The 14,510-nt window shown below is 44.7% G+C and overlaps 1 protein-coding gene across 1 annotated transcript in view; it reads left to right on the top strand.

Annotated features, from left to right (window-relative positions):
• Nucleotides 1–14,510, top strand: part of PRDM6 (PR/SET domain 6) — a 109,525-nt gene that overhangs the window by 69,812 nt on the left and 25,203 nt on the right. Inside the window, exons 4-5 of the mRNA XM_056124644.1 lie at nucleotides 6,060–6,187; nucleotides 9,886–10,010. Of these exons, the coding sequence (XP_055980619.1) occupies nucleotides 6,060–6,187; nucleotides 9,886–10,010 (253 nt within the window). The remainder of the gene's footprint in view (nucleotides 1–6,059; nucleotides 6,188–9,885; nucleotides 10,011–14,510) is intronic.

Below are 14,510 nucleotides of genomic sequence, written 5' to 3' on the forward strand. Positions count from 1 at the left end.
GTATGTATGGTTTGTAATAAGTGAGAATTTTGATAATGTCTATATCATTCATATGAGTCCTAAGTAAATCTTAATGGATTGAAGACTGTAAAAAAAAAATTCTCCCCCCAAAAATTTGTTTCCCCTTACCTTTCTGTTTCCATTGATGTCAGATAAAGGAGAAACTAAAAGCTGTGATTGTAAAATAGCAACAGTAGCAATCCCAAGAGAAATCAGTGACTGATAATGTAGCAATACATGTTGCAAATATTTTCCCAGGTTGATAATACAGACTACATTTTTTAACTTAGAGGAATAAGTCCAACTCTCTATTTTAACAATGCATGCAATACTAAAACTACAAAGAAATAATTGGCTTCTTTTTCACTGTGTGTGAGTGTGTGTAAGAAAACAGAGAAGCACAAAGTATCTTGTACAAATGTTAATGTCCAGGCCACCATAAAATAATTGTGCTTCTACTTTGCTATATCTGTGTCAGAGATTTTTTTATAAGAAATGAAGCATTTCTGATAGTTAATTCCCTTTTTTTGTCTAATCCCTGTCTTTCCCAAGGCTGCTCCTCTGAAGTATTGTCAATACTTCTAGTACCTTTATAGTATGTTACTATGTTTACATGTAAAACAGTATTGATACACATGCAGTCTACTCTCTCTGTACCATAGGAATGTTGCTTTTTATATTTTAACAATGCAAATCTTTTGTAGAATTGCATATGTTAATAGATGAGTGCTTAGATGTCAATCAGAGACATTTTTGATAAATATATTTTTTATTTTTTGCTTTTTGAACCACACCCAGAGATACTCAGGGGTCACTCCTGGCTCTTTACTCAGGAACCACTCCTGACAGTCCTCAGGGGACCATATGGGATGCCAGGGACCTAACCCAAGTCAGCCACATGAAAGCCACATGCCCTACCTGCTGTACTTTTGTTCTAACATAAACTGTTGTATTTATCTCAATTCTGTCTTTATCCGGATTTTATTTGCTCAAAGCATTTTTTTTTTGAAAAAAACAAATTCCTTACTCTTACAGTGCTATAGTGAATGCTCTCAAATTTGTACTTTTCAGGCACTTGTGTCAGCTTCACATAAGGTGATTCCCTAGAAGTTAAATTGCTGGGTAGGAGGATGTAGGCATTGCCTACCTGATTTCCGCATTGCCAAACTTTTCTCCAAGGCAGCTGTTTTAGCAGTGCTCAGACACACTTTCTGGAAGAACTGTGCCAGATCTGCTTTCAGTGGGTCTGAGGGTTCCCCCACACAAACTTCAGGGAAATGTAACCCCCTTCCCTCCTGATGTCCTCTGTGTTTCTTTACTTACATTACTCTCCCTCCAGAGATTCATTTGTTTGTCTTCCTTAGACAGAACAGAGCAAATATTAAAAGTTTTTTGTTCATGTTGATTCGGGGGGTGGGGGGGAAGACACTATTTTCAACAAACCATTGCTGCTCTTTAAGTGTTCTTTTGGAAGCCATCCATTTAAATTTTTCTCTCTTGCTGTCATTCTTACAATTTGAACGAACACAACTTCTCACCTTTTCAACATTTTCCTAAGTCTGGCGGAGGTTGTATAAACACTCTGGGCGTGACTTTCAATATTTTTCTGCTTTTAAAAAACCCTTCGAAAGGTAACGGAAACAAAATAAGTCTTGGCTCTGGCAGGAATTCATTTTCTTACATTCCTCAAATTTTTATGAGGCCTCTTAGGTATCCAACTTAAAATTCTGTTTTAGCATCACTCTGCTGTGGATAGTAAGGCAACCTCCAGGATCAGCTGCCTGAGTTTGAAATTGTTGCCGTGGCTCCAGATTGGAGATTGTTCAATTTTCATACTGATGAGGGTAGGGTCTTGTGCTTGGATTGGATTCAATTAAACATAGAGTATCACAGCTTTCTTTTTTTTTCCCTGCCCCGAGCACTTCACTGAAAGCATAGTTGAGTTCATGTGGAGGGTAGGGGTAGAACTTCCTAGAACTATCTCATGGGTTTCTTACTTTCTATTGAGCGCTTAGATTTGTGTACCCTTTCCACACATTTTATTTTCCTTCTTAGAACTGAGTTTCCCAATTTATTTGACCTACCACCCCCTTTACATGAAATTAAAAATTACTCACCCACCTGGAAATCTACCTTCTTTAAGCAAAAAAGAGAAAGCACCAAGCACACTCACTGCCCCCAAGTTGGTACCACTTCTCCAAGTCACCCCAGTATGGGAAGGAGGTGATCCAACCCTGGAGGTGATATTTCCACTTTGTCCAGAGGAGTGAGCAGAAATAGACATTGAGGCCTTCTGCTGCTTTGTTGGCTCATTAGAGGCATGGGGGTGAGTGAGTAATAGAGCTTTGACCTCACCCAACAATGCTTAGGACTGACTTCTGGTTCTGCTCAGGAATCACAACTGGTAGGGCTCAGGGCACCATATGCAGTACTGTATATCAAATCAGAGATGGCCACGTGCAAGACAAGTACCTGACCTGCTGTACTATGTCCCCCATCCCTATACTGTTCTCCTACTTGAAACCCTGGATTTATTTATTTGTTTGTTTGTTTTCTGGGTCATACCTGGCAGTGCTCAGTACTTACTCCTGGCTTTATGCTCAGGGATCACTCCTGATGAGCTCGGGGTACTATATGAGGGGACGGTATCAAACCCAGTCAGATGTGTGCAAAGCAAGTGTCCTCCCTACTGTATTATCTCTCTGTCCCAGAAATCCCAGGTTTAAGTGTGATTTTTTTAAGTCTTTTTTTTTGGGAGGGGAGTGGCTGGGGGTCAGGGGCACACCTGGAGGTTCTCGGGCTTTGGTCCTGACTCTGCACTCAAGGAATCACTCCTGGCTGGAGGAATCATATGGGAAGCCAGAAATCGAACAGGCGACTGTGTGCAAGGCAAGTGCCCTACCCATTGTATTATCTCTCTGACCCCTGTTTTGTTAAGTCTTAACTATTTCTTCTTCTTGTGCTGGGATGGAACCGGAGCCTCTCCCACTGAGGTTTGTGGTCTGCCACTGAATGTTATGAGGGCTTAGCTCAGACCAGAACACCCTCTGAATTGCCACAGGCTTGAGGCAAAGGCTCCCAAGGTTCAGCCTCCCTGTGGGTAGGAGGTGCTGGCCGGGCTGGCTTCATGTGTTGAGCCTTCTGGAAGGTGCTGTGAATATGTATTGTCATGGCAACATTTGTGATGCTGTTTTTTTTCCAGTGGAGGGGTAAGAGACTCAGATTGTGTTCATACTGCTCCCTGGAGATGCAGAGAAGAGGTATGGAGGGCATGAAGCAGCTACAGGGAGACGAACAGAGGCTTCTGCATTATTGTCAGAGAGGAAAAAGGCTGTGGGGCTCCAATGGGTATAGTATGCAGGAGATATGGATGCACATGGATGGTATTTGGAAGGCAGGTTCAGCTGGATTCTAGGTTCTGAGAACTGAGGCTGAGAATGGCATTGAGCTTGAATGATTGTTCACATCACCGGGCATGCAGCTCTGGGATCTTAGTTGGCATGTGGTTTTACTCCACAGTTGTGTATGTAATTGTGCAGGGACAGCCTTCCCTGAGTCAGGGAGGTGCAGCTCCCTGCCATGTGCTTCCTTGAAGACAGCCGAAAGAAGTCTGACAGGTCATATCCACTTATTTCCTCGAGGTTAGCAGCTGTTTGATCAGATGGGCAAAAATGACTTGCAGCCCCTGTTGCTATAACATCCTTAAGAGATGGTTTCTAAAACAAGGTTGCTAGAGAACAGGAGTATAAGAGGAAATCCTTTTTCTACTCGTTTCCAGGACTGATGGGCTGTGGCTGATGTTCAGACGGGCTCACACTCTGAAAGCTCTTGATGCAGAGAAAAGCAAGCTCTTTGCTGTTGAGGACACTGGTTAATGGCACTTTGCCAAATGCTTCTTAATTCTTTTCACTAGTACCCCTCAGGAAAGCTCTGTTCCTGTGAGAAGGACAGGACCTGTTACCCCTTTTCTATATCTCAATGGCAGATAAACCCACAGGTTAGAGATGGTTGACTTTAGCAGCATTGTCATAGCCGATCAGGGATCAGAGTTGAGATCTTTGAGTCTTTGAATCAGATTGGTTCTTACAAAGATTGGAGTCCTCTGTTTTAGGTAGGGGAATGTAACACCAATAGGTATCAGTCATTTGAAAGCTTACATAGCAGGTGTGTCCACCACATAAAATGTTTCAGTCCTCTGTTGTTGTGTCCAAACTGGAAATCTAAACAAGTCTCCAGTCATAAGTGTAATGTAGTTCAGGACTCACCTTTCTTCTTGTCAGGTTACATTGATTATCGGCTATAATCACTCTGGCATGTCAGCCTGTCATAAGCTCCCCAACAGTTGCCTCCATGAGATTGATGTCTGTCTTTTATTTGTAGGGGTCAGGGGGGAGGTTGGGGGTGGGGAAAGTGGGGAAGTGGAGTGGAGTGTCAGAAAAGAAAATAAAATCATCTGGTTTCAGATGACTGAAGATAATAAAGAAGAATCTCATCCCTATGCCATTTGGTCTTGTATAGAAATACTGAGCTAAATTAATGTGAATAACCATGGTCCTTTCAGCGACTAAAGGAACTCAAACCCAAACCCACAAGACTGTCAGAAAATGATAGTTTGTATGTTTGATTGGAAAGGAAAAGGTGAAGTCAGTGGACTGGATTTTCCAGGATGCTCTATGCATGTCTCAGCGGCTGTTCAGACCCCCAAGCCTGATTTTATGGGAAAAAGGTGCAATTGTCCTGCTGTCCCTGATGCCCCTCCATATTGCTTTGCACGGTCCATGTCCTGAGGAGTGAGGGCTCTGTATTCATTGCCCTGTCTCAGGCTTCTTCAGTCCCATGCTTCCTGCCTGTTTTGAAGTGGAGTTCATTTCCTTAAAAGAAACTCTGGGTTTACAAATTTTTGTGCTTGGGTTTCAATTGTTTGTCCAAAATACATTTGGACAAACTGGCAGGCTACCGAATGTAGCCTGCCCACATGGCAGAATCTGGCAAACTCCCCGTGGCATACCCAATATGCCAAATACCAGTAACAATGATGGGTCTCATTCTCCTAAAGAGCCTTGAATATAATCTCAGGGCTAGGATGAAGGAGATGTTACTGGGGCCTGCTCGAGGCAATCGACGAATAACAGGATGATCTGTGATCTGATCTGTGGGTTTCAATTGTACAAATCTACAACTGTACCTCATGGTGTTTCACTAACAAAAAATTTTTTAAAAAATGTAAATGATGGAGAATGGGCACTGGTAGGGGGATTGGTACTGGATCATTGTATAACTGAAACCCGAGCACAAAAATTTGTAAGTTTACAGCTGTACCTCATGGTGATTCACTAATAAAAATTAAAAAAAAAAAAAGAAAAAAAACTCTGGGTGAGATGAGCTGGGGCCATTCTTATTTGTCCTGCCTCAGCTCAGACATGGGAAACTCATCGGAAGCAATGAGTATTTTTTTTTCTTCCTTCTTTTTGAAGGTATTTCGTGTTTGATGACTTTCCTTCTAGTTCCAGATCCTGACAGCAGAATTGCCATCTCACAGGCGCAGGGAGAGGACGTTTACCAGAGTCTGAGCCTGGCTGGCCGGTTCTCTTGAGCTCCTTTTTTCTTGGGCTGCCCCCAGTCTGTGGGCTAGCCAGTGACCACCTCCCGAATGCCTCCCAGTGTTTGAGATCGGGCGCCTCTCCCGTGGCTGTCCAGCCACGTCAGCATGGCCTCTCCCGTCAGCTTGCTTTGTTTATCCAGCAGCTCATTACTTAAGAGTCGCCTGTCAAAATAGGTTAAATATTCTTTGGGAAACAGGGTCCCTCACATCCTTGAGATACCACAAATATGTTTCATGTGGAGAAGATGGGCTTGATAAGAAAAATGTGATGGACTTGCACCACCCCAAAATATTCGCCTGTGGTGCCCGTGGCGTGGCCACCGGCATCAGAGAGCCCTCACGGTAAACTCGAGGGCAATAAATTTCCACAGCCAGCACGGAGAGACACCCCGGGAAGCAGGGAAAATGATTGCTGATGATTTGTTCTAACTACTTGACCTTCTGACTTCTCCTCTAGATATATGACCAAGATGGGACACTACAGCACTTTATTGATGGTGGGGAACCTAGTAAGTCAAGCTGGATGAGGTATATCCGATGTGCAAGGCACTGTGGAGAACAGAATCTAACAGTCGTTCAGTACAGGTAAAGTATATCTTGATTGACCACTTCGAGAGCTGAAGCCGTGGGCTTGCGGGTATATATTCAGGCCTCCTGCTCTCGCCTCGAATGGCTCCTACAGACCTGTACCCAGTTGGGCAGACCTTTTGTGTCCAGTGGGTTCTTGAAACCTCCTTAGCTCTTGCAACAGTCATTTCATGAGGCTTCAGGAGCAAATTTGCTACCAGGGCCTTTTCCATGCATCTGTTTGAGTTCATTGCCTGGACTACAGCCATGTCTTGAGGGAACCCAACAAGCCACTGGGCTTGGGGTGAACCCCGGCCCTCCCAGCATTGTGTGCACCCACAGAAAGAGGAGTTTGTCCCAGATCACTGGCCATCTGCCACCTGAAGGCACCTCTCCTGGGTGGCATCGGGAAACCAAGTCTTCTGCCTTCCCTCGTCATGCTCAGCCATAGCGGCAGAGCCCTGTATCACCTCCTGCGCCCCTGGAAGGTGCCACCATGCTTGGCTTTGGACAAATCAGACTATGTTTCAGGTGATGAGGAGGTTCCAGAGCACCGAGAAGCCCCTGGTCTCCTGAGATGTTTGGGCAAAGCCCCAAAGGTAACTCACCAAGCCAAGGTGGATCCCCACCCCCACCCCCATGTCCCAGAGTTTCCCCGTGGTGGGGGGTGGGAGCTCTGAGGAGCCAAGGTCATGCCACACCTTTCTGAGCACCTGTTGGTTGCATTTGTGCTTTTCTACCCCCAGCTCTAGGATGTTGGGTACAGCCAGAGGGACCTGACAAATTACAGCAGAAAGGGGGAAAAAAAGTCTGTGCTGTTGGCCTGCTTTGCTCAGAATCCCTCGAAAACATGTGCCGCATAAATATATGACCTCAGTTATAAACAGCCTTGTTCCCTTTAGAATCAGAAGCAACTGTTTAGCTTTATTAGGCTCCACAGACACATCAAAGCACAGAGCCCTGGGCTCGGCCACTTGGAGTCCTGCCTACAGCTATTTGTTTTCCTTTCCTGTATTATTATATATATATATTTTGGGGTTTTTTTTGAAAAAATGAAGCCTTAAAATAAATAAAGCTTTCTTCCCCCCTCTAGGTGAAAGGCCATGCAAGCCTGGCTCGCTCTCGGAAGGTCTCTGATTCTCAGGAAACCTCTCTGGGCGGCCCTGCTCGCTGCTGTGCTTCCCCCTGCAGTTAGCTTCTATTCACTAGCATTTCAGTGACTCCATGCTCAGAGGCCTGGGATGCATCTGCCCAGCACCAGCCTCACTCACGATGCTCACATTTCCCCCAAGTTTTTCCAAAATGCTGAGTGAGAATCAGTGAGGATTGTGCCGGTTCCTTCGGCAAGAGCTCATTGGGTTAGTCTTGCCAGGTGCACCCTGGGAGCTCTGGAGGGGAATTCTGACCAGCACCCCCTGAAAGGAGAGGTGGGCAGAAGTTAGTTCTTCCTTACCTCCCGGTCAACTTGCAGTGGTGGAGAGCTCATGCCTCAAGCCGGCACTTTGTTTCCTCTCCTGCCCTGTTTTTGATTATTTCAGATTTTTCTGAAAGGAACTAAAGAAACACAATTTAAAAAAAACTGGCATCTACCCTCCTCCCCCCACACCACCTCCCTCTGCCCCGTGACCACGTCCAAGAGTAAGAAAATAGAAAAGTTGGACCCCAAAGAGCCAGCCTAATTTTTATTGTACATGGATGTCCTCTTCACAGAAAGTCAGCTGGTTTAGATTCATTCTGTTATGATTTGTAATATCTAAATGGAATTTTCTTCAAAGCGCCCTTGATTGATTGACCCTGCGCTGAACGTTTTGTTTTTATTTTGAGGCTGACAATAATGTTTGTTGGCCCGTGCTCCGCTTCAACTGCGTTGGGACGCCACGGAGCTATCTTTATGAGTCATCCGACCACAATGCTAAATACATGTCAGCAAAGGAAATATTATCTGAAAAGGGAAAAATCCCTTTGATGTGCTTCAACATGCAGAGATTGCTGCGAGTTTTGGAAGCCCTGCCCGCTTGTAAGGAACGGTGTTCGCTTACACATTCCCCCCCCCTCCTCTCGGCCCACTGGGTGCCTCGGCAGACCACCCATGGCTCGAAAACAGTCCTGCTCTTTCAGCGGCAAAGCGTGTCATTTGGGTTTAGCACATTCATTTGCTGGGCGCTGTGTTTATGTTAAGGGAAGCCAAACCGAGAGATGAAATGTTACAAGGGTGAAGTACAAAGTAGACTCAATTTTTCTCAACTTAGGAGATGCCAGTGATTTATAGCCCGGCTCCAATTTGGACACCCCCCCCCCCTTTTTTATGTAGCAGTGGAAAGAATTAATAAAATGCATCTCTCTTGGAGGAGCTGAGAGAGGAAGGGTGGGGAAGTTCGGCCCATGGGCTATAGTTTTTGTCAGATATTCATAGAATGTCAGGAGTTGGGGTGGGAGGAGGAGGAAAAAGCATTCTGCTTAGCTAGCAGTGCCCTCATGAGACGGAATGGCAGCAAGGAAGGAAAAATAACAAGATAAATGAAATTTTTGCAGCTGCAAGTAAAATATTGAGAATCTGCACTTTTTTATTGATCTTTATGATCCTGTTGCCAAGAGCCACTTTGCGGTGACGAAATATGTTGACAAGTGCATATCTCAGCGCCGTGAAAAATGTGGCGGCGCATTCGCGGCGCGTCTGCAGTGTTCTACAAGGAGCAAATTGCCTGGCTGTGGCCCATTCCTCACAGAGAAGCAGGATTTAAGGCCCACCAACCCTAAACACCTTGATCTGAAGCTTGAGACAAATATTTGTAGCCATTCTTCATTGAGAAAACTGGTGGCCAGCTCCTCTTTATATATATGTATAAAATTTGAAATCTATAGTTATTTCTTTGCAGTATCAGTGTTGTTATAAAAATGTGTTTATTTCTCAGGATCCTTGCTCTGTTATTTCTGAGTGTGCTCTTTCAGCAAGAGTAAAGTGCCCTTCTCATATTGGTTGATTTTTCATCCGCTTTCACAGAGGAGACAACTCTTTCTAGAGCACAAGGGATGCTGGAGAGAGAGTGCAAATTGCCTTTCAGGCAGCTGACCCCTGCTTAACCCTGGCACTGCCAGGAGTGACCCCTGAGCATAGAGCAAGGAGTAAACCCTGAAGTGTGGCCACAGAACAAACATGGAAAAAAAAGAACAAGTCAATGAGAAGGATTCCCCCTGCCCCCCACCCCCCCACACACAGCTTTGGTGCTTCTATTACAAAATTGTTTACTTTTTGTACAAATTCGAGGACCATCTCCATGGTTTCAAGAATACATGCCTTGCTATCCTTTGAATAAGAAATCACTAATACACATTTACATATGGGGTGGAGACTGGAGACACCCCCCTTCCTCTGCCCTTTGTGGTCACGATTTACCAAGAAAAAGAATTTTCTCATTCATGTTAGAGAGATGGAATTTTTTTTTAAATCGATTCTTCCTTTCTGTCATCCCTGGGGCCAAAATGCCTGTCTTCTTCCCAGTCAGTAGAAGAAAGGCCATTGGAAATAAACTGCTGGGTTATAGGCTCTCATTGGTGGCTGGAAATGGTAAGACTTGATTGCAATCAGAAACTAATCAGGTAGAACTGGGCAGAACTTCTTTTGGGTGGATGGGTGGGTAGTGATAAAAAAAATGTGGCTGGGGGCACATGAGTCCTACCGATGATGACTAAGCTGGGTTTTCTTTTGTTTTGAATAGGTCGAATATATTCTACCGAGCCTGTATAGATATCCCCAGGGGCACCGAACTACTGGTGTGGTACAATGACAGCTATACGTCTTTCTTTGGGATACCCTTACAATGCATTGCCCAGGATGAAAACTGTAAGACTTTATTTTAGCTCTGCATATGTAAAGCCTGTTTCAAAGCTTACTGACATTTTTAAAGATGTGTGGAGGGACTCTAGAAAGGGGCTCACTCAGGGGCATGCTGCAAATGCCTGTCTGCTCCCTCATTTTCTTTGCCTTGTTCATCCTTTGCTTTGGACATGGGGCCAGTAGCTTGTCCAGCCCAGTTATTCTTGGCCTGTTCAGAAAGTCAGAACTTCTGCCCACATTTTCAGTCATCTCTGCCTTGCACGTTGAAATGGGTGTTATGTCTTGAGCACTTGCTGTGCATATGGTTCCCTTCCTGTCACCTCCTGGGCTCCCCAGAGCAGCCCACGGGGTGACTATGCATTGAAAGGATCTACAGTCTAGCCAAAAAGCTCACGCTGTGCACAGATGAAACCAGAAGTAAGCAAGGTCTTTAAAATCCAAGTGACATCTGTCAAGTGCATCCTGGCGTCCTTCTCCCAAAGTAGGGGAGGGGAACCTCCAACCTGCTGGTTGTATAAAGGGCCATGAAATCCTGGGATCTGGCCCCCAGTGCATGATGAGGATACTTCTCACCAGCTGCCCATAGCCCATATGCCTACATTGTATGGCATAAATATCCAAATGACCTTTGGCAGAAACAAAGACTCCCCTACTCTGTCAAGGTAGTCAATGGAATGCAAAATGGTAGTAAAAATTATAGTCATGACTGAGGAATTTTTTTCTTGTTTTCTAGTCCAAAATGAATTTGCAATTTTCTTCTCTCTTCAGTCCTAATCATTATTATCTTTTTTTAAAAATCCAACTTCCAGGAAAGTGCAGATTTGCTGCAATTTGTACATAAACTTTATATTTTTGTTTTTATCAATTCTTTGGAGATATCATAAGGTGATGGTTGGTGTTTGGGGCATGATTAGGTAATTAGGAGGAATTTCAGTGAAAAATAGTGGTTTCAATAATGCTATTTGAGATAGACTTGTCTGAACTGAAAAATTGATGTCATTCAATAGGAAGAGAAAAAATAGATTCTCTATACGTATATAAGAAACCTCATTTTGAATTAGTACTTGTTCTCCCTCTCTCTCACTCTCTGCCTCTCCCTCCCTTTCTCTTACACGCATATGCACACACCTCTCTCTCTCTCTCTAAAGAAAGCTTATTATATTGAGCAAAATAATGATCAGATAATTTTCTCTTCACATTGTCTTTACTTGTAAACAAGATATATAAAATCAGAAAGTGACTTGGGATGAAGAGATTATACAGGAGTGAAGCCTTGCATGTGGCTGACTTTGTTCAAATTCTTAGCACCACATATAGTCTCCCTAAGTACCGCCAGGGATTACTCCTGAGCACAGAGCCAGGCATTGCAGCCGAGCACCAATAGGTATGGGCTCCCCCAAACAAAAATATTTCGTGAATCTGGACTGGTACCTCTTACTTCCTATTGGAAAGACACATTCCTGCAGAGATATCCTCTTTGAAAGAGTATTGTTTTCAAAGGAGAAAGTCTGGTTGGTGTGTGAGAATTCAGCAGGGTTCAGAGGCAATGAGGCTGTAAAGATGGGCTTCCTGAAAGAGCCCACATCCTACCTCCCCTAAAATCAGACCTAAGTCCCAGGTAGAAACACATCAATATCTACATCCCTGTTTGCAGACATGAGCCTGGCTCTGCATTTAGAGTTGTGACATAGTATGGAACCAGATTTACACAAACTCTGAAAATGTCTTCTATCTCTTTACTATACCTGCCGCAGACTCTGAAGGCATTATTTAGGCAAGTCTTTGGTGTGGGAGGGGGAAGCATACCAAAATATAGTGATATAAAATGACATAGCACATGGTTCAAACTTTTATTTGTTGCTCAGGTATTTATTGAACACCTATAAGTCTTAGTCACTATCTTTTAGTGCTGCAAATATAGCCATAGCCAAAGCAGGAAAAAAAAAAACATTTCCTTGGTTTTTGCATTCTAGTGGAGAAGATAGATTATTAACAAGTGAGTGAGCCCATTGTGGAAAGAGTTGCAGAGATAACAAAGGAGAGGAAGGAGCCAGGAGTTGGCAATGATTTGTGAAGTTTAGTAAAGGGACAGGACAGGCATTGTTTTGGAAGAATGGTCTTTCCAGGTAGCCAGATTGAACATGTAAAGGCCCCAAGATGGGGATGTTTCCAGCCTGTTGGAAAATCAACATGGAAGTTGGCATGAAAGAGATGGGAGAGGGGTGGGAAGTAACTTACATCTCGAGGGATTGCGATTTTCTAGGGCCTAGGAGGCCACCATCAGTGCTTTGGCATTTACTCTATGTGGGCCAGACAAAAGGGCTCCTTCCTGAGTTTCAGAGAAGAGCAATAGGATTTGACTGAAGTTGTCAGAGGGAGAATTGAACCTGGCTGATGAAGGGGACTAAACAGGAAGGGGAGCTTGTTCATTTGGAGCCTCTTGCTGGAACTGAAGGGACAGGAGATGGTCGTTTGGACCAGTGTAGATGTGGCAGAAGTCCTAAAAAGTGGCTAGATTCTGGATCTCTTCAGAAATTAAAGCCAAGGGCATATGTTGACATACTGGACATTGTAGGAAGGAGCATGACATCCAGGTTAACTTCAAAGCCTTTATCAGAGGCACTGCAAGGATGGAATGGTCATGCACTCAGTTATGAGAAACAGAAACCATAGGCTGCTGCTTAGAGAGGACATTCGTCAGACATGGCATGGATGGCTGGGATGGAGAGCCAAAGCATTGCTTCTACCTCATGATGCCATTGGGAGGAGAGGGATCTAGGGACCTGGGCTGGAAGAATGGGGAGTGGGAGTGTCTTATGTGGCATATACAATGGGGAAGGGTGTGAAGCACTGACATTGGGTTCTCTGGTCTTCAGATCTAGCTCCCCGTGCCATGGAAAAGTATACATTCTGGAAATACCCAGAGACTTTGATTTGCAGTTCTTTGTCCAGTAGGCATGCACAGTCCAACCTTAAGCCTTTTTATGAAGCTGCTCATTAGTGAACCAAATAAACTCTCCCAGCACATTTAACACCTGAAATCCTTAGGAGAAAAGATTTTTGCATAGAAGTTTGTAGCAATGTGGATAAATTCAGCAGACTTCTTGGGTTGAGTTCAGGGCACTCTAAATGAGGGTTGAGGGAAGTTTTCAGGGAATTAAGTCATTGACTGAAATGCTCAACAGTGAAAATCCACCTCATCACCCCAAGGGTATTATAGGAATTTTATTTTAGTTCCCATCACAAAATCATATATCTGTCAGATGACCGGCCACCCAAGAACCCAGCAGAAAGCTTCATCAGACAGCATGGGGGAGATAGATCACGTTGACACTAATTCTAAGATGAATTCTCCTTTGACATGATTCACAGAGAGACTCTGGCAATGCTTTACCAAGAGATTTCCTTATGCAGTGCCAGGAAAACACTGTGATTTGAAAACTCCTATAAGTAAAATGGCTTGGGTAGGTTATATATTGAACAGATAGCCTCCCAACGGCCCTGAGGAACTTAAGTCATCTCCACTGGATTGGTGATCCTTCAATAAGTTTTAGCCCTCTCTGCTGACCACCAGACAACTTCAGTTCCCTTATGAGGAAGCTTTCCCAGGCCAGACTGATGAGCTCAAAGGCCTCCTTCGAGCCACCTTACAGTGTTCTACACACAACAAGCAGTTAATGAATGTTCCTAGAGAGGATTTCACTGCCATTATGAGGCAGCATTCAGCGACTTAGCCTGATTCCGCCCCCCCCCCCCCCCGCCCCCTGCCCCATCTTGTTCATGAAATGGATCCATGGGCCAAAACAGGAATTGAAAATGTGATTTTGCTTAGTGAATAATACTTATTAAGCATTTTCCTTTATAAAAACACTGCTTTCTTCCCATGGCTCTTTCAACGTGAAAAAAAAGTCCCCATTTCCCATTGCGCGTGTTTGGTGGGGTCAGGCTCCAGTGCTCCCCTCCCTTTCTCCAGCAGTGCCCCCAAAGCTGTGGGGGCCGCTCTCCCCACCCGCGCAGGCATTGACAGGCGCCGGTGCTCACAGAGGAGCCAGCCGTCCACGCAGGCATTTGGACTCTGGAAGCAATTCCTGGGGTATTTTCTTTTTAAAAGGCCTCACTCTGAATGTAATCGAGCCTTGAAGAGCGAGCCTCTCTGTCCACCATGGGCCTTTCAGGAACGGCCGCGGGAAGGCCTGTGTCGACAGATGGTATCCGCAAGAAGGAATGAGCCCCCCCACCCCCTCCAAGCTTCCAGGAGGGGGTGGATTAGCTCCTGTGGAGTGTAAAGACCAGTGTGGATTCATATTCATTTCAGAGGAAATGAAAAAAAAACCTGGGAATAAATGTCAAACAAGTCTTCCTGCTGCTTTTTCTGTCCGGGTGGGTGACGCTGAAGTAGCAGAATGTGAGCCTGGATGGCCACGTGGGGGTCGCTGCCCCGGGGTCAGCTGTGTCTCCATGAGGCCCTGTTTATTCTTCCTTGGCAGTTTTGAGAGCAGAAGCAAA

This window comes from Sorex fumeus, unplaced genomic scaffold (assembly GCF_029834395.1).
Source record: "Sorex fumeus unplaced genomic scaffold, SorFum_2.1 ptg000051l, whole genome shotgun sequence".
In the NCBI taxonomy this organism is placed as follows: Eukaryota; Metazoa; Chordata; class Mammalia; order Eulipotyphla; family Soricidae; genus Sorex; species Sorex fumeus.